This window comes from Rana temporaria, chromosome 7 (assembly GCF_905171775.1).
Source record: "Rana temporaria chromosome 7, aRanTem1.1, whole genome shotgun sequence".
Lineage (NCBI taxonomy): Eukaryota > Metazoa > Chordata > Amphibia > Anura > Ranidae > Rana > Rana temporaria.
In genome coordinates, this window is record NC_053495.1 from 181,597,463 (window position 1) to 181,616,806 (window position 19,344).

At 41.3% G+C, this 19,344-nt stretch overlaps 1 protein-coding gene across 1 annotated transcript in view; it reads left to right on the forward strand.

Moving 5' to 3' along the window:
- LOC120945972 (vitellogenin-A2-like) overlaps positions 1-19,344 on the forward strand; it is a 67,504-nt gene that overhangs the window by 7,929 nt on the left and 40,231 nt on the right. Inside the window, exons 8-20 of the mRNA XM_040360579.1 lie at positions 1,051-1,208; positions 1,803-1,962; positions 2,042-2,167; positions 3,689-3,907; positions 5,848-6,071; positions 7,998-8,095; positions 9,209-9,333; positions 9,417-9,518; positions 10,894-11,013; positions 11,683-11,872; positions 14,124-14,217; positions 16,012-16,197; positions 19,092-19,227. Coding sequence (XP_040216513.1) covers positions 1,051-1,208; positions 1,803-1,962; positions 2,042-2,167; positions 3,689-3,907; positions 5,848-6,071; positions 7,998-8,095; positions 9,209-9,333; positions 9,417-9,518; positions 10,894-11,013; positions 11,683-11,872; positions 14,124-14,217; positions 16,012-16,197; positions 19,092-19,227 — 1,938 coding nt within the window. The remainder of the gene's footprint in view (positions 1-1,050; positions 1,209-1,802; positions 1,963-2,041; positions 2,168-3,688; positions 3,908-5,847; positions 6,072-7,997; positions 8,096-9,208; positions 9,334-9,416; positions 9,519-10,893; positions 11,014-11,682; positions 11,873-14,123; positions 14,218-16,011; positions 16,198-19,091; positions 19,228-19,344) is intronic.

Sequence of the window (19,344 nt, forward strand, 5' to 3'; positions counted from 1 at the left end):
ACACTAAAGTGCAAGTATCCAACCTACTGAAAAAGTTTTTGTTGAGCAGAAGAAAATTGGTAAAAGTATGTAATAGCAACCATTTCTAATGTTCCAAAGTGTTTTTAGAAAGCATTAAGGTTTGCTGATTTTTTAATGAATCTAGAGAAACACGTGATCAGTTAAGATACACATTGAGGTTGAGGGGGTGGTGAAAATTCTATATACAAAAATAGTTTTTTAAGTACAAAGACGGCAAAAACTATTTACATAAATACAAACACATATCATCTACTTTCCTTCCGCAGTTTTCCTGTGGGAAAAAGTCAGATGGAGCATACACATGTTCGTGATTCCTGACGAAAAGCTCTCATTGCAGTTTTTCCGATGGGAAAACCGGTCATGTGTACGGGGCATAAGCTGATGACTAATCTAAAATATCTGAGATCCTGCCTACACTGGTAACCAGGATAAATTAGGAGAGTGAATCTCCCAAACATAGACAAAGACCACAGTAAACATTTGACCAAGCTTTGAATGCTTACCATTTTACTCAAAGCTAGAACACATGAAGACTCAGGCCTTGTACACACGACCGAGTTTCTCGGCAAAAAACAGCAAGATACTTGCTGGGAGATATTTTTTTGCCGAGGAAACCGGTCGTGTGTACATTTTCGTCGAAGGAAACTGTCGAGAAACTCGACGAGCCAAAAAGAAAGCATGTTCTCTATTTCCTTGACGGGAATGGAGAAAATTCGCTTGTCGAGTTTCTCAACGGCTTCACAAGGAACTCGACGAGAAAAACGATATGTTTCGCCCGTCGAGTTTCTCGGCGTGTGTACGAGGCCTCAATCTATTGCCTTAGTGTCTGAACCAATAAGGAAGGTCCTTCTTCTTTCTCAGGAAGTAAAATCTATTTCTGCATAAGGACATGTCATGACGGCCCCCTCCCCCATTCTCCTGTAATTAACCCTAGTTTGTTAATGGGTTCCTCCCGGTTAGGAAACATTTTTGCTCTTGGGACTATGCTAGTAATGTTCTTTTTACCCCCCTCTTTCCATTTTATTCCAGATTGAAGAGACCATGCAAAACTTGGTCCAAAATAACCAGCAAGGAGTCCAGGAAACTGCTCCAATGAAATTCATGAAACTAATCCAACTCATGCGCGAAACAAGCGCTCAAACTATTACAACCCTTTGGAAGAAGTACGCGGACAGACCCATGTACAGGTACGATTCCCACAGTTACTTAATTTCCACAGTTTATCATTTGTGATGGACAGAAATTAGTGTTTGCTGCTAAATTATATTTACTTTATTTCTCAAGAATAGCTCCAGTGGATTGCAGTCATTCCAAAATTTCAAGGATCCTTTAAGTCAGGGATCTCCAATATTTCTAAACAAAGGGCTAATTTACTGTCCTTCAGACTTTAGGGGAGCCGGACTGTGGCCAGTATAAGTAGAAAATGTCTGGTGTCAGAGGAAGTAATCAATGTCCCATCATTGATATTAGTGGGAGGCATAATGGTCCTTCAATGGTATCAGTGGGGGGCGTAGTACTGCATAATTGGTATCAGTCAAGGGAATGGTGCTCCATCATTGGTGTCAGTGAGAGGAAGAGTGCCTTGTATCAGTGGTGGAAATAGGGCCCTATGGGCCAGATCATGGAGAGCAAAGAGCCACAAAACAGACTCTCAGTGGCTCTTACAATTCAATCCTTAACAACTGTTGAGATAAAATATTGTTTGAAAACTCTTTGAAGCCCCAGAAAGCAGATCCATACGTATCATAAAGACTAACCAATGAAATGTTTTTACTTTACAGGCAATGGTTGGTAAAAGCCACTCCACTGATAGGAACAAGTGTAGCTATTAATCTGCTCCAGAAGAACATCGGGCATCTAAATGACCAGGATGCAGCCATGGCCATCTCTCTTACCATGCTATACACAAAAGCCACTCAGCATACCATCCAACTTGCAGCTGTGAGTCCTATGCCTTTCCCATTGCATTGTTCCCCATTTGCCCAACTGATATATGAATTAACTTAAATTCCTCCACCAGGCTCTGCTGAAAGATCCCAATATCCAAAACTCACCGATTCTACGCAAGACCGCCTACTTGTCGTATGCTACCATGGTGAACAAACGCTGCAATGTTATTGAGACTTGTCCTGATGCATACCTGCACGTGAGTGCCACTTCTTCATTGCTATTATAAGTGGTATTGTTTTGTGTGATTGTATTTCTTATTTAATTTTGACACTGTTCAAGTCATTAGTAAGACCACATCTGGAATATGCAGTTCAGTTTTGGGCACCAGTTCTCAAAAAGGATATCGGGGAACTGGAGAAAGTGCAGAGAAGGGCAACCAAACTATGAGGAAAGATTAGAGGAACTGAATTTATTCTATCTTGAGAAGAGGAGATTAAGGGGAGATATGATCAGCATGTACAACAATATAAGGGGTCCATATAGTAAACTTGGTGTTGAGTTATTCACTTTATGGTCAACACTGAGGACAAGGGGGCACTCTTGACATCTAGAGGAAAAGAGATTTCATCTCCAAATACGGAAAGGTTTCTTCACAGTAAGAGCTGTGAAAATGTGGAATAGACTCCCTCCAGAGGTGGTTCTGGCCAGCTCAGTAGATTGCTTTAAGAAAAGACTGGATCATTTCCTAAATGTACATAATATAACTGGGTACTAACATTTTTAGGTAAAGTTGATTCGGGGAAAATCCAATTGCCTCTCGGGGGATCAGGAAGGAATTTTTTCCCCTGCTGTAGCAAATTGGATCATGCTCTGCTGGGGTTTTTCGCCTTCCTCTGGATCAACTGTGGGTATAGAATTGGGTATATTGGATTGTATGATATTTTTTTTTTATGGTTGAACTGAATGGACATGTGTCTTTTTTTAACCTGACTATCTACAGTTTTGTCGCATTGTCTCTGGAAATGGCATTGGCTGTTTGTATCAAATATTTGTTAAAGTATTTTTAAAACCCAAGCTTTTTTTTTTTTTAATGCAGTAAGGAATGGTTAAAATGCCTGTCAGTTTCTTGATTTTGTTTTCCCCACCATCGTCCCATTGGGGAGATTTTCCTTTACTTCATGTCCTGTGGATTTAACAGGAAGTAAAAGAAAATCTCTCCAGATTGGAAAAATTCCCTTCTATTCCTGCACTGCTGACAGCTTGAATTGATTTTATCTACCTTTATTATTTGCAGTGGAGTTTATTTACTAATACTGGAGAATGCTAAATCTGGTGAAGCTCTGCATAGAAACCAATCAGTGTCCGGGTTTTCTTGCCAAAGATTAATTGAATGAGATGAATTTAGAAGCTGATTGGCTACCATGCACAGCTGCACCCGTTTTAGTAAATCTACCCCAATGTATCTTCTTCCATCATAGACTCAGTCAATGTACAGGGTGGGCCATTTATATGGATCCACCCGGGTGTGCCATTTACAGTATATGGATACACCTTAATAAAATGGGAATGGTTGGTGATATTAACTTCCTGTTTGTGGCACATTAGTATATGTAAGGGGGGAAACTTTTCAAGATGGGTGGTGACCATGGCGGCCATTTTGAATCCAACTTTTGTTTTTGGTGTATCCATATAAATGACCCACCCTGTATTATATGCTGACATTTGAATAAAGAAATATTTTTCCAGTGTTCACTGTATGCTCTTATTCTTATTACAGCCCCTCCATGACCTTGCAGCTGAAGCCGCCAACAAGGGACACACTGACGACATTGTATTGGCATTGAAGGCTATGGGCAACGCGGGTCAGATTGCAAGCATTAAGCGTATCCAAAAATTCCTGCCAACCTTTTTCCCCAGTGCTTCCCAACTTAAAGTCAGAGTTCAAATGGATGCTGTGATGGCATTCAGGAATATTGCCAAGAGGGACCCCAAAAGAGTAAGTGTTTCTTTAAGAAAGGGAACTTATTATAGAATTCAGTTACAACCAGAATATACAGGGACTATAATTAACCCAGGTATAAAGAGTCACTACCCTGTTAAGTAGATGTTGTACATAACATATATTCAACAATTGACTATATTAATATATATTTTTAAAGGCACACTTTATTCTGATTTGCTGTAAAGCAGATGTCTCAGAACTGCAGCCCAGGGGCCAGATGTGGCCCATTACGTGCCTTTATCCAGCATTTGGGGCACTAATTCTCCCACTGACACCTACAATAGGGCATAATTCATGTCACTGATATGAACAATAGGGCACTATTTCTCCTACTGACAACAATGGGGCACTATTCCTCCCACTGATACCAATGATGGGGCACTATTCCTCCCACTGATACCAATGAGGGGGTACTATTCCTACCACTAATACCAATGATGGGGCACTATTCCTATCACTCACCCAAACAACGGTGCACTATTCTTCCCACTGACTCCTATTGACGTCAGGGCATTTTCTACTCACACTGGACACTGTTCGGCCCCTTGAAGTCTAAAGGATGGTAAACTGGCCCTTTGTTTAGAAAGTTTGGAAAACCCTGCTGTAGAGCATTAGCCCCCCATACGCTCCTTAATCAGCAATCTGTTGGTCTGAGAACTAGGGAGTTTTTCACAGCAACCAATCAGATTCTAAATTAGAAGAAGTAGAAACAGAAAAAATTGTTACAATGCACAGATTATAGGAAGTACACTTCCATTGGCCCTGTGAGGTATTCTCTGTATACTGGCTGCAGTGGGTAAAAGAGAACCAGGAAAAAGGGGCTTGGTAAATAATGTGAAGTTGTGTACACTTTGAATACCTATTTGTGCAAGGGAAATGTAAAGAAAACAACCATTTTTTCCTGCACACAATTGAATGATTGTAGTTGATACAGGTTCACTCCATCCACTAAGCTAAGTGAATATACACTTTCCAAAGAGAAAATGCCCTATTACAACTCCAGTGCATTCATAATGGACAAATACAGTTGTCTCCATGCACACGTGTATATATATATATATATATATATATATATATATATATACACAGGGCTCTTTTTCTCAGAGAATAGGTGCAGGAACTCCCTCCTTCTGAGTCACCTCTTGTGTCCACCATTCATTGGTTTCACCCCCTACCCACCTCTGAGCACCATTTCTTGGTTTCCACCCCCTACCTACCTCCGAGCAACATTCCTTTTCTACACCCCCCACCCACCTCCGAGCCCCATTCCATGGTTCCACTCCCTACCCACCTCTGAGCACTGTTTCTTGGTTCCACCCCTTACTCACCTCTGAGCACTATTCCTTGGTTTCACCCCCTACCCACCTCCGAGCACTATTCCTTCATTCCACCCCCTACCCACCTCCGAGCACTATTCCTTCATTCCACCCCCTAACCACCTCCGAGCAGTATTCCTTGGTTCGACCCCCTACCCACCCCTGAGCACCATTTCTTTTCTCCAACCCCTATCCACCTCCGAACACCATTCCTTTGTTCCACCCACTACCCACCTCCGAGCACCACTCCTTTGTTCCACCCACTACCCACCTCCGAGCACCGTTCCTTGGTTCTACCCCCTACCCACCTCAGGGCACCATTACATACATTCAGAACTGGAGGTGCCGGAGCTGCGTTCCCCCGCGTTCCTTCTGAAAAAAAGCCCTATATATATATATATATATATATATATATATATATATATATATATATATATATCCATAATGTGTGAATGAAAATTAGAATTGATATTAGGGCTTATTAATTGTCATGTGCCATGAAAGGCCGGTTCATAACAAAAGGGAATGCTTAGCCTTACGACTGTTTTAGAAATATAAACTGTATCCCCCAAGATGCCAGTCACAATATTTTAATTTTTATTTTATGCAATTTTAAAGGTTCAAGAAATTTGGTTGCAAGTGATAGTAGACCAACATGTTCACAATGAAGTAAAGATGACAGCATCAGCAGCCCTGTTGGAGAGCAGACCCTCATCTACCACTGTGACAATGCTGGCTCTTTTCATACAGAGAGAAAGCTTAACTAATCTACAGCTGTCCAGCTTTGTATACTCTCACATGAAGGCCTTGACCAAGAGTACCGTGCCAGAGGATCATGACCTGTAAGTTAAGATGAATCGCATACATTAATGTGCACCATATATTTGAAGAATGTTACAGTATATGTGGACAACGAAGGATGGAACTGCATCGGTTCTGCTACTTTGTGTAGCCTGCTTTAAACTTGCATGATTCATGAAGTTCCTAAACTTGTCGCATTGGGCAAAAGTTTTGTGTATGGAACAGTATTGAAGCCTCTGTATTCTACTGTACAGAAACATTCAGATTGGGAGAGGGAAGGGTAGCACTTGGAGAAAATCAGGACTCTGTTGCTTACAGGGAACATTTGGATGCTGTTTCTCCTTCAAAGGATGCAATGTAACATATAATGATGTTTAATTAGCAGTTAGGTAAAACATTTGACATTTATGTAATACAGTATATATATATAAAATATTGTCAAAATTATTGGGACACCTGCCTTTACACGCACATGAACTTTAATGGCATCCCAGTCTTAGTCTGTAGGGTTCAATATTTAGTTGGCCCACCCTTTACAGCTATAACAGTTTCAACTCTTCTGGGAAGGCTGTCCACAAGGTTTAGGAGTGTTTGACCATTCTTCCAGAAGCGCATTTGTAAGGTCAGGCAATTTTGGATGAGAAGGCCTGGCAACACAGTATGCGTATTTATTGACTACAAAAGAGTGAAAATAAAACAAAGAAGCTGAACCATTTTGGCGAGAGCCTTAGTCGTAGCGTGACTAAGGCTCTCGCTGAAATGCATCAGTTTCTTTGTTTTATTTTCACTCTTTTGTAGTCAATAAAAATGCATACGGATTGCAGTGTTTCCGGCTCCATTATTTTTGCATATCCTGTACTGGTGTTAATGGACACACTGAGCCTGGGCACCTGTGAGTGGATCCTTCAATTAAATTGGGCTCTCCCTGTAGAGTGTGCTGCTTTCACTAGACTCTCTTACACAGCCTTACCTGTAACATTATGGGATCTATTTATTAAGGCTCTTTCAGACAGGTGGTGAAACAACGGCTTAGCCAATTCGTTTTTACCACCCCCAGGCCACCAGTGTGAAAGAGCCTATAGGAATCCATTCATAAATGTTTTCACCCAGGGTTCACACAATGTTCACCCAGAATTTAGGTGTTTTATTCCAATTAAATCCAATTACATAAATGTGAAAATATTGGGTGAATAGACCCCTGAGGCCTCGTACACACGACCAGTTTCCTCGGCAGAATCCATCAAGAAACTTGGTGGGAGAGCTTTTTTGCCGAGGAAACCAGTCGTGTGTACATTTTTCATCGAGGAAACTGTCAAGGAACTCGACGAGCAAAAAAGAGAGCAAGTTCTCTTTTTCCTTGACGGGATTCTCAAATTGGCTCGTCGGGTTCCTCGTCGGGCTGGTTTCCGACGAGAAACTCAAAGCGTGTGTATGCTAAGAAACCCGCGCTAGCTCAGAATAAAGTATGAGACGGGAGTAAAAGTAGCGTTTGTAATGGAGATAACACATTTTTCAAGCTGTAACAGACTGAAAAGTGCAAATCGTCTCTTAACAAACTTTTACTTAACACGCAGTAACATGAGATTAGCAAAACCAGCCCCAAGAGTTGTGCCAGTGGAATCGAACTTCCCTGCCGTTGTATGTGTTGTACGTCACCGCGTTTGAGAACGAGGAGATTTTGTCTTGACAGTGTGTACGCAAAGCAAGCTTGTCGAGTTCCTCGACAAGCCTAACAAGGAACTCGATGAGGAAAACAATGTGTTTCGCCCGACGAGTTCCTCGGTCGTGTGTACGAGGCCTAAGTGTTACAGGTGTTCTGTAAAAAATAAAAATAAAAAGACTCTAGGGGAAGTGATTGGAGGAAATAAAAACATTGGCCGGAAAATAAAGGTGCAGGAAAAGTTAGACTTTTTTGACTCTCCCATTTTTTTTTACTTAGTGAGCTAATATTCTGTATTTCCCATTAGGAGCGCAGCCTGTCGTCTTGCATTGAAGCTCTTGAATCCAGAATTGGACAAACTGAGCTGGCGCTACAGCAAAGTCATTCACATTGACACATTCAACTGTAAGTAACAATGCCAGGCAGCATTTACCGCGTTCTACATACAGGGAATCCACAAGAACCAATCAGGGGTCGTGTCTCTTTCTTACTGCAGTAAAAAATTGTCCAAGCTGCAATGGATATAGAATGACTTCTGTAACAATTTTTTTACACATGTCATCTATTTAGTTTCATATGAATAGTTAGTTACCTTTCTATTCTAGTAAAATAAAACTGGTATATAACTAAAGATCTGATCATATATAATGTTATTTTTTAAATATAATGCACAGAAAGGGACAGTCACAGCAATAGAAAAATGTGTCTTGTTGTGTTGCAGATTGTTGGACACTTTCACCACCAGACCAGAAAAGTGTTGCCTTAAGTTCAGCATTAGAGAAAAAAAAAAGAAGTAATAGTTACCGGTACATAGTTAGTCTGGTTGAAAAAAGACACACGTCCATCCAGTTTAACCAATAAAATTGGTAATAATAAATTCCATTAAAGTAGAACTAGAGGTAAAAGTTGAACTAACAAGAAGTCCTATTTTGCACTAGGTACAGTGCGTTCCCAAATGCAAAAGTTGTTTTCCACTTTGAATAGAGTAGGGGAGGGTTATGACCCCTATTATTATTATTTTTTATACATTTGTGTCCCACTGGGGAGATTTCAGTTCACTTCTTGTCCCACTGCCAAAATAGGAAGTTAGAGGAAATCCTTCCAAAGCAAGAGAATCCCCAGTTGCCACCAGAACTAGTGTCCCCAATTGGAAGATTTCACAATTTTTCTATTTCTGATGACAACCCAAAATTTGGGAATTTCTGTAATTTCCACTCCTGGTGATAATGGTAAACAGGACACATTGAGGTGGTGTATCTTGCTAACGGGGAAACAGACAGCAATAAAAACGTGACAGGTGTTCTAAACTCTCTCCACTCTTTCCAAAACTAAAAAAAGTTTGCATTTAGTTATACTTTAAATATCAAAATTAGTAACCCATAGTCAATTATTTTTCATTATTTGGGGACTGAAGGTTTAGGAAATTGGGGGGGATCAGAAAACAAAACTTTACTGGACGTCTCTGCCAGCTGTCAACTCATTGTTTCCTGGAACTATGTATTCTTTTTATCTCTATAGATCCTCTGATGTCTGGTGCCTCCATCAACGCCATCATCCTCAACAGCCCTCTCACCGCCCTTCCCGTTGCTTTGATTGTTAAATTTAGAGGTTACATTGCCGGAGCTGCTTCAGATATTATTGAGGTAAAGAGGACGAATAATATGAAATCATTACACCAATTTCCATACTATTTTACTCTTATTATAATTATAACAATTTTTTGCAGTTTGGCGTGAGGGCCGAAGGACTTCAGGACATTCTGAGAAAGCAAAACATTCCTTACAATGAATATTCCATAAGGAAAAACATTGTCAAGATTGTGAAATCTGTGAGTATTCTAAAACTTTTCACGCTCTAAACATTAACTTGCTGACTTACAGTAGCGGCAGCCATTTTAAAGACTGAGCCCAAAACTTTTCACTGTATTCCCTTTATTTTTATCTTAAGGTTTTTCGTTAATGTAGAAAAGTAGAATCACATGGTTGTCATTCACATAGGGCTGAGGAGTTAGCAAACTATAAGCACCATGTTTGCAGACCATAGATGCCACGTAATCCGAGAGATATTCACATCGACCACATTACTTTGGGACGTGACCTATTCTTATAATTAAAAACAGCCACCTTCTTTGGTGGTAGGGTGGGAGGAACATGACATGGCTTTCTCCATCACCAAGTTTAAGATGGTGTGTACAGCCCACTGGTCCAGTACGCCCAGGTCCATCTTTAATATTGATTGGACCCTGGGCAAACATTTTCTTGGGCCCTCCCGAATCTACTTGTCAACTATTTTAAGGCAGTGTAGGCTCAAAGGGGCACCTGCTTTGGGCCCCACGACAATGACTGGGCCCGGGGAAGCAGCCCCTTTTGCCCTGCCTTAAAGACGGCCCTGAGTACGCCAGAACTGGACATGGAGCGTGTTTAGCCTATTGGAAATTCGGATGGCTGCAGAGTTTACCTCTACTTCAAGACATGAAATAAAAAATAAAAATGTTCAATAAAAAAGACAATTCTCATTTAGAATGTTTTACAGGCATTAGGGAGAAATAACTAATAAGAAAATACCAGCAATTATTGCTCCAGGGAATTTATGGTTTTCCCTAGACAAGAGATGGTAGTCAATTAATCGTGACTTTTTGGTTAGAGGTTAGCATTAGAGGGACAGTCTTGTGTTTATGGGGTACTGGGACCCCCTGAAAGGCTGCCACAGAAAGAAAATGCATTGTTCCCATATGAGAACTCCGGTTTTAGCAGTTTCTAAAAATGCTGCTCACTGTCTATAGATACAAACAAAAGGCTGTCTAGTGATAAGTGTACTCAATGTGGGTGAGATCCTCCATGACCTCTAAGGCCACATATGCCCTCACTGACAAACAGCCTTGGACTAATTATAGGTGGAAACCAATACTTTTTGAGCTTATGGGGGGAAACTGAATATCTAGAAGGAGACAATGCAAATAGAAATATTTCAAACTCCATTTAGAAAAATTCTTGAAAAACGTTGAACTCTGGAACCCAGTGCTGTGAGAGATCTGTGCCAGCTGCTAAGCCAATTTACTAAATCCTTTGCTTTTGTTAAGATTAGCTCAGTCTTTAAAATAGCCTCCTCTATTACACAGCATATGTCAGGTTTAGGTAAGTTTTGGTTCTGCGGATTTTATTATATTATTATATGACTATGAATTATTTTTATTTTTTTTGCAGCTGACTCATTTTAGATCTCTTCCTACTTCGGTATCTCTAGCCTCTAGTTTTGTTAAGGCTTTTGGTCAAGAGGTCCAATTTGGTGATGCCACCAGAGAAACCATCCAAAATATCATCCAGGTAAGAAGGGCTCATTCAGTAATGTGATGGTCAGTGCAGAAAAAGATCACCTATAGCAGGGGGTCTCCAAACTTTTCAAACAAAGGGCCAGTACGCTGTCCTTCAGATTTTGAGGGTGTCAGACTGTGGCCAGTGTGAGTAGAAAATGCCCTGGGAGAACATTGCCCCATCATTGATATCAGTGGGCGGAATAGTGCCCTATCACTGGTGTCAGTGGGAGAAACGGTGCCCCATTGTTGGTGTCAATGGGAAGAATAGTGCTTAATTGTCAGTGGGAGAAATAGTGCCCTTTTGTTGGTGCCAGTTGGAGGAATAGTGCCCCATTGTTGGTGTGAGTTGGAGGAATAGTATTCCACTGTTGGTGTCAGTGGGGGGAATAGTGCCTTGTATCCGTGACAGGAAAAGTGCCTCAAGGGCCGCATAAAGGCAAGTAAAGGGCCACATATGGCCCTCCAGCCACAGTTTGGAGACCACTGACCTACAGCATCCATTCAGAAATTTGTTTTTAATGATCTGAACTGAGCAAAGTGAAATCTGATTGGCAGATATGGCTTCCTGCATTATGATGCATATGATCGTTACACTTTATGGATCTCTGATCTTTGCATTGAATACTTTTGCATAGGTAATGACAGCATCTGAATTATTATTTTTTTTTCCTTTTTTCAGGCTGTGACTGAACCTTCTGCCCGAACCCCCATAGTAAAGAAGATCATTAAGAAGATCATAAATGGACTTGTTGGACAGTGGGTTAGCCCAATCCTGATAACAGAGGCCAGACACATTGAAGCAACCACCGTGGGTCTTCCTATAGAGATGGCCATACACTCTGCCTTTGTAGGCAGTGCTGCTGTTAACAGTAAGATTTATTATATTTATTGCAGGAAAAAGTAATGTTGCACAAATAACTATTGCGTTGTTCTCATCAGATTCAATATAAATGAAAGCAAGCTTGGGGTAGTTACTCATTGGCGAATTATATCTCAGTTGGGTTGTAACTTTATCTCAACAAAAAATTTGGTCTCTGCAAAACACTAGAATTCCAGCATACCAAGGATTCCAGTTTTTCCAGCATCCCTCCCCCCTTAACCTCTTGCCACATGCACATGCCACATGCATAATGCTTATGTATGGCGGCGAAGAGGATGGGCTTTAAAGCCAACACTTGAGTCCATGGGTGGCCATGGGTGGCACTCCCTGCACGCTCCCAGCACACCGAATGAGCTGACTAAGACAACCTCTCTTCTCCAGTACTAAGCCAGTGGGATTGGTTCTTGATCATGTGATAACTGTGACAGCCAATCACAGTGGTCACTTGACTGGGCAGCCCTTCCTTCCTGCTGGGCATAAAGGCCCAGTTAGAGGAATGCTGGGGCTTACTTGGTTTATTTCATATGCATATTCACTGAACAACCTCTGTGGATATTTAAAAAAAGTGTTTATCATTTAAACACATTCAATAATGTACAAATTATATATATATATATATATAAATATATATATATATATATATATATATATATATATATATATATATATATATACATACATACACACACACACACACACACACACATATACATATATATATATATATATATATATATATATATATATACACATATACATATACACACACACACATATATATTGTCAAAGATTGATTTCCTGTCTCAAAACAAGAGAAGCATGCAGTGGTTTGCTGGCCCAGACTGTTGTAACAAGAAGAGACACACACACACACACAGCTCTCTTGCTTGTTAGAATGGAGAAAAGGGCTGAGCTCCAGCCGGGTATCAGTTTTATTAGCCTCATTAAAATCACAGGGCATACAATTGATTGGTTCACATTAAACAGACACACCCACTAATCCTCCCACTCACCCACGGACCCACCCATTCACCCTCCCCTCACCCACCCCTCCTGTGACCACATGTCCAAGTCCTTTGTTTGATACTAAAGCACAGGGGTTTCTTGATCAACTTTGCAAGAGTTGCCTAGTCCAATCAGATGATTACACGAAGCAGACAGAAGGTGGAGGAGATTTAGCATAACAGTTCTGATTACAAAATTCCTTCAGTCATCCAAAAGTCAATGGTTTCCTTTCAAACAAGCTCCCCTGAGTGTGTAGAAGGGGGAGGGGGGGGGGGGGGACATCTGCACTTGGTTTCAAAATAGCTTTTGTCCTTCATATGTATAATGCTGGATTCATAACTTTAAAAACCATCATATATCATTCCTGATATAAACTCTTTAAGGAAAATAAACATTGGTTGTGATACATATATTTCACACATGCATATAATTAATATAAAAACCAGTATAACTTAATAAAAAATATATAAAAAAGAAATTAAGATAATATAAAAAGCATAAGACATTTCTGTGGTTCTAATAACTAAAATTAAACTTAACTCAAAAATAGGCATTTTATTATAATCACAATATATATGTGTGTATATATATATATATATATATATATATATATATATATATATATATATATATATATATATATATATATATATGTGTGTATATAAAAAAAAATTACAATGACAATAGTTATAACAACATTTGTATTAGAACCTGTATTGTGGTACAAACTAAAAAATCTAATAAAATATAGCAATAAAAAGGATATACCTGTATGTAAAAGAAAAGTCCAAGTTATTCAGTTTCACAGCATGCCATCCAGTGTCAGAACTGATGAAGTGTGCTTGGGGTACAATACGTACCATACATTTATTACTACTACATTTTATTGTCCCTATTACCACCATCTCTGATGGTGTTGGTCTGGGCAAGTCTTTGGACAGCATTTAAAGTTCAGACAAAAGGAAGAACTAAAACACTGGAAGAATAATTTTAGTCTTATAAAATGGGAGTCTCAGCGTCAAGCACAAGGAAAGCTGACAACCAAAGACTGACTACGTTTGTTCTTGAAATTCACTGTAAATTCATATAATTAGGGGTTTCCTTTGAATGGATATTTTTTTCTACATTTTGTGGTGGTTTTGTTTGTAAATATCTACAATTTTGTCTTTTTTTTTTTTACTATTATTATTATTATTATTATAAATAATAAATAAATAAAATATTAAATTTTCCAGTTGATATGAAGACCAACCCTCCTCTGACAGGCGAGGCAAGTATTGCTCAGCTGCTACAGTCTTCTGTCCAGATCCATGATGAAGTTGGCACCGGGTGAGCATCTCCAAGTCTATAACCCCATACATGTCTGCCTGTGAAGCTTTGTATATTTACCATCTACTGTAAGCAGTCTATGAGCCCTAAGCAAAAACAGTCGCTTTCCCCAAGCTCAGACAAAACGGCTACTGTTGTGAAATGCAGCTAAATATCAGGAGAGATCAGATTATACACAATTAATTAGGTAAGAAGAGGGATGTTCTGTGTGAATAAGTCAGTCATACACAGGCAGCCAGCAGCCATGGCTTGCAAATGTATGGTCATGATGATAGTCCCCTCCACCAAATCACCAAATATTTGTAGGATTAAAGTGTTACTAAACCCACAACAGTAAAATCAGTCTGTATATGCAGTAAAGCATGCTTGTTATACTCACTCTGGAACCTAAGGGGTTAATCTTCCGCATTGTGGGAAAAAGGCTGTGTGTTTTTATTTAAAGCGGGGGTTCACCCAAAAAAATCTATATACTATTAGATCCAGCATACTGCTGACATCTGCAGTATGCTGGTTTTTTTTTCCTCCCGCTGTACTTACGGTGTGATCGTAGTTTTCACCCAGCTTCCGGTTTCTCTCTGCCCCGGGGAGTAGGCGTTCCTAAGACAAGGCGAAGATGATTGACGTGCTGGTAAAGCGTGTCACGCCTTCCGAAATACACAAAGTGGGACTCGGCTTTTTACGGCGCCTGCGCAGTCAGCTCTACACGGCAGGCGCCGTATAGCTCCGTAAACAGCCGAGTCTCACGCCGTCTATTTTCGGAAGGCATGACAGCGCGTCTCCTGGGAGGATCAACACTCACTCCCAGGAGAGCTCCCCGTCGGGGAAAAGGAGAGACACGCCCACTCCCCACAAGGAAGAAGACCCGGTGTATTGTCACAGTTTGCTGCCTATCCTAGAATGCTCCGGAAGTCACGTGATGGGCAACTGCGCATGCGCGATGCGTTCCAAACGCAAATGCGATGTGTTCCAATGGATTCACGACAGTGCACACCAGTGAAACCTCGGTCGGCATCCAGGCTCTTTCCTTAACATCCCCGTGGATTGGAGGATGTTAAAAAAAGAGCCAGGAGGCCGAGCGAGAGGAGCGAGCCGTCCGAGCGAAGCGAGGACGTGAGGCCGACTGGTCACTTTCCCCTAAGTCCACATCGCCCTGAATGCCGGGTTCGCTGGTGTGTACTGTCGAAAATCCATTGGAACGCATCGCACTTGCGTTTGGAACACATCGCGCATGCGCAGTTGGCCACTACGTGACTTCCGCAGCAATCTAGGATAGGCAGCAAACTGTGACACTACACCGGAAGACAGCAAGAATACAGGTAAGTGTAAACATATGACAAACAATGACAACACAGCAGTGTTTTACTAAGGCTGGAGACAGGTTAGGTAGAAAGTTCAATTTGAGGGTGAACCTCCGCTTTAAAAATGTCATGGTGGGAGGGATGAACCAGGGAAGGCAATCTGTCTGACTATCTCATACTCTTACCTATCCTGCCCTCACCTAACAATTGTACTTTTATTTTCTCCACCACCCCTCCCCCCCCAGTTTTTTCCTTTTGTATCACTCGACCCTCCCTTTTAGATTGTAAGCTCTAATGAGCAGCGCCCTCTGATCCCTCCTGTATTGAATTGTATTGTAACTGTACTGTCTTTCCCTCATGTTGTAAAGAGCTGCGCAAACAGTTGGCACTATATAAATCCTGTATAATAATAATAATTAGTCTTCCACCTTAAAAATGGTTTCTATCCATTGTTTATGCCCTTGGATCTGACCATGTGTTCTCTCTTTATCTGCAGTTTTGCAGTTCATACTATTGCAACAATGGGAGTCAACATACCCATGATTCAGTCTGCGGTTGAACTTCATGGAAAGGTCAGGGCAAACATCCAAGCTAAGTTTAATATCAAGTTTGATGGTAAAGAGCAAAGTCTCAAGATGGAAAGTGAAGTGGGCAAGCAGGAGAAGGACATCATACATGGAAGGTGATGTGTGCACCATGTATTTCATGAGTTTATGTGTGTACTGTCATTATCGTTCATTTTCGTGCTGATTTTATATGTTTGCACATTTCACAATCACAGGTGGGAGGCTCCATTTACAAAATCTTCCCAATGATCAATGTTAGGCCCCGTACACACGACCGAGTTTCTCGGCAGAATTCAGCAAGAAACTCGATGGGAGCCGTATTCTGCCGAGAAACCCGGTCGTGTGTACACTTTTGGCCGAGGAAGCCGACGAGGAACTCGTCGAGCCAAATAGAGAACATGTTCTCTATTTCCTCGTTAGTCAATGGGGAAACTTGGCTCGCCGAGATCCTCGGCGGCTTCACAAGGAACTCGACGAGCAAAACTATGTGTTTTGCTCGTCAAGTTTCTCGGCCGTGTGTACGGGGCGTAAGGAGCATTCTTCCCAGTGACATGGGTTGTAAATACAGTCATTTTACCAGGGATTCCCTGATACCAGAGAGTTATTTCAAGCGTTTCTCTGTATTGAAAAGGTTGGGAAATGCTGCTCTAGAGAATCTTCAGTTTCTCAAGATGTGTACACCTGAGCCAGTATATAATCTTCCACTGCCACTCTTATTGGGACATAGATTTGTTTTCACCCCTAGACCAAACTTTTCAAACAAAGGGCCAGTTCGCTGTCCTTCAGATATTGAGGGGGCAGATTGTGGCCAGTGTGAGTAGAAAATGCCCCCATCATTGATATCAGTGGGAGGAATAATGCCCCATTGCTGGTATCAGAGTAAGAAATAGTGCCTCACAATTGACATCCGTGGGAGGAATAGTGCCTATCACTGGTGTCAGTGGGAGAAACGTTGCCCCATTGTTGGTGTCAATGGAAAGAATAGTGCTCCATTGTCAGTGGGAGATATAGGGCCCATTTGTTGGAGTCAGTGGGAGGAATAGTGCCCATTTGTTGGTGCCAGTTGGAGGAAAAATGCCCCATTGTTGGTGTGAGCTGGAGGAATACTATTCCACTGTTGGTGTCAGTGGGGGGAATAGTGCATTGTATCAGTGGCAGGAAAAGTGCCTCAAGGGCCACATAAAGGCAAGCAAAGGGCCACATCTGGCCCTCCGGCCACAGTTTGGAGACCACTGCCTTATATTGCGTACATACGATCGGAATTTCCGACAAGAAAAGTACAATGTGAGGTTTTGGTCTGAAATTCCGACTGTGTGTAGGCCTTTGTCTGTCAGAATTTTCGAAAATTTGAGAGCTGGTTCTCAAATTTTACGACTGGAAAAGTTCTTGGTTTGAAATTCAGATCTTCTGTTTGCAATTCCAACGCGCAAAAACGCATGCTTGGAATCACTGATCTTCATTTTTCTCGGCTCGTCGTAGTGTTGTACGCCACCGCGTTCTTGGCGGTCGGAATTTACGTCAACATTTGTGTGACTGTGTGTATGCAACACAAGTTTGAGCCAACATTCCGTCAGAAAAAATCCACAGTTTTCTTGTTGGAAATTCCGATCGTGTGTACGCGGCTCTAGACATACTACAGGATTTTACCCAAGGTAACCACTGGAGTCTGACAATAAATGAGAACACCCTGGGAGACTCTTGGTCTGGCCTAACCAGCACGCTTCTAGTAAGCCTTCAATGCATTTTTTTTCTGCTGCTAGACGCTGAAGCTCAAAAAAAAAATAATAGCCTAAAATAGTGTGCATGGACACATAGGATAACACTATTTAGCTTCTAGGAGCAGAAAGAAAATGCTAATAACAGCTTCTAGGAGCTTAAAAAAATGCTAGCGTGCATGGAGCCTAATGCCGCGTACACACAATTGGAATTTCCAATGGAAAAAGTCAGACGGAACTTTTTCATCGGATATTCCGATCGTGTGTGTGCCCCATCAGAGTTTTTCCTTAGGAAATTCTGACGGACTTAGAAAGAGAACATGTTCTTTTTTTTTCGATCGGAAAGTCTGTTCGTCTGTATGGAACTCCGACGGAGAAAAAAACCTGCGCATGCTCAGAATCAAGTCTACGCATGCTCGGAAGCATTGAACTTCATTTTTCTCGGCTCGTCATATTGTTGTACGTCACCGCGTTCTTGGCGGTCGGAATTTGGTGTGACAGTGTGTATGCAAGACAGCTTGAACTGAATTCCGTCTGAAAAATCCATCAGAGTTTATCCCAATGGAAAATCCGATCGTGTGTACGCGGCATTACTTTTAACCAAACACAGCTGATTACATATTGACACCCTTTCAGTTACCCCAAGGGTGACAGCACATTCCATAAGGATGCAAACAATAAAGAGAACATAAGTGACAAGAAGGTCGAGATGAGGAGCCCATACCATTTAGGTGGGTTTTGCCAGCATCCGGCATCCCATGCATAGGAGAGTAATCTCAATAGTCCTGCACCATCCCTCCCCTGTTTCCCCAGTAAGGAGAAGCCCAACAGATAGGGCCTGACATCCTTGCTGTAGCTTGTTCCTTCAGACTCTTCCTATAATGTCCCGCTAGAACTACAGATATCCAAACCATACTTCCCAAGATACCCCACACTGGCATGGACAGGTCTGGCACCCAATAGGATAAAAACACACATCTACTCTAAGGGCCCCTAGTGGCTATCTAGGAGACTACCCCGGCAAACTAACTACAAGGGGTCCCTGAGCCTACTCTGACAGTTAATTATGGTGACACCTTGTGGCAAAATTAGGGAACTACACTGGACAATCCTACCCTAAAAGTTCATTGAGCCTGCAGTAGAGCTCAGTGAGTGAAATGAAAAGTGGGATGATTTAATGCCTGCATGTTCAAGTGTTGTCTTCTGTCTGAAGCCAGCTTAATATACACACACACAAATACATTTTACACTGTTATTTACCATGGTATTAACTGTGCCATTTTGCTCCCATACAGTGTACGTGCAGTTGCTATATCCAGAAATCTTTTAGAAATGGAGAATGCCAAAGAATCTCCAATCGTACCTCATGGAGTCCAACCCAGATTCCAGCAGAGAAAGTTCGAGAAGTCCTCTGGAGAAGCTCAACCTTATGTAATTTTAATGTGAAATTGTATTCAAAAGCTTTACCTTGCTTTAGTTAGCTTAGGGAAAACTTCTGTTAGATTTAATGCTTTTTTGTGTTCCCACCAAGGAGAATTTTCTTTACTA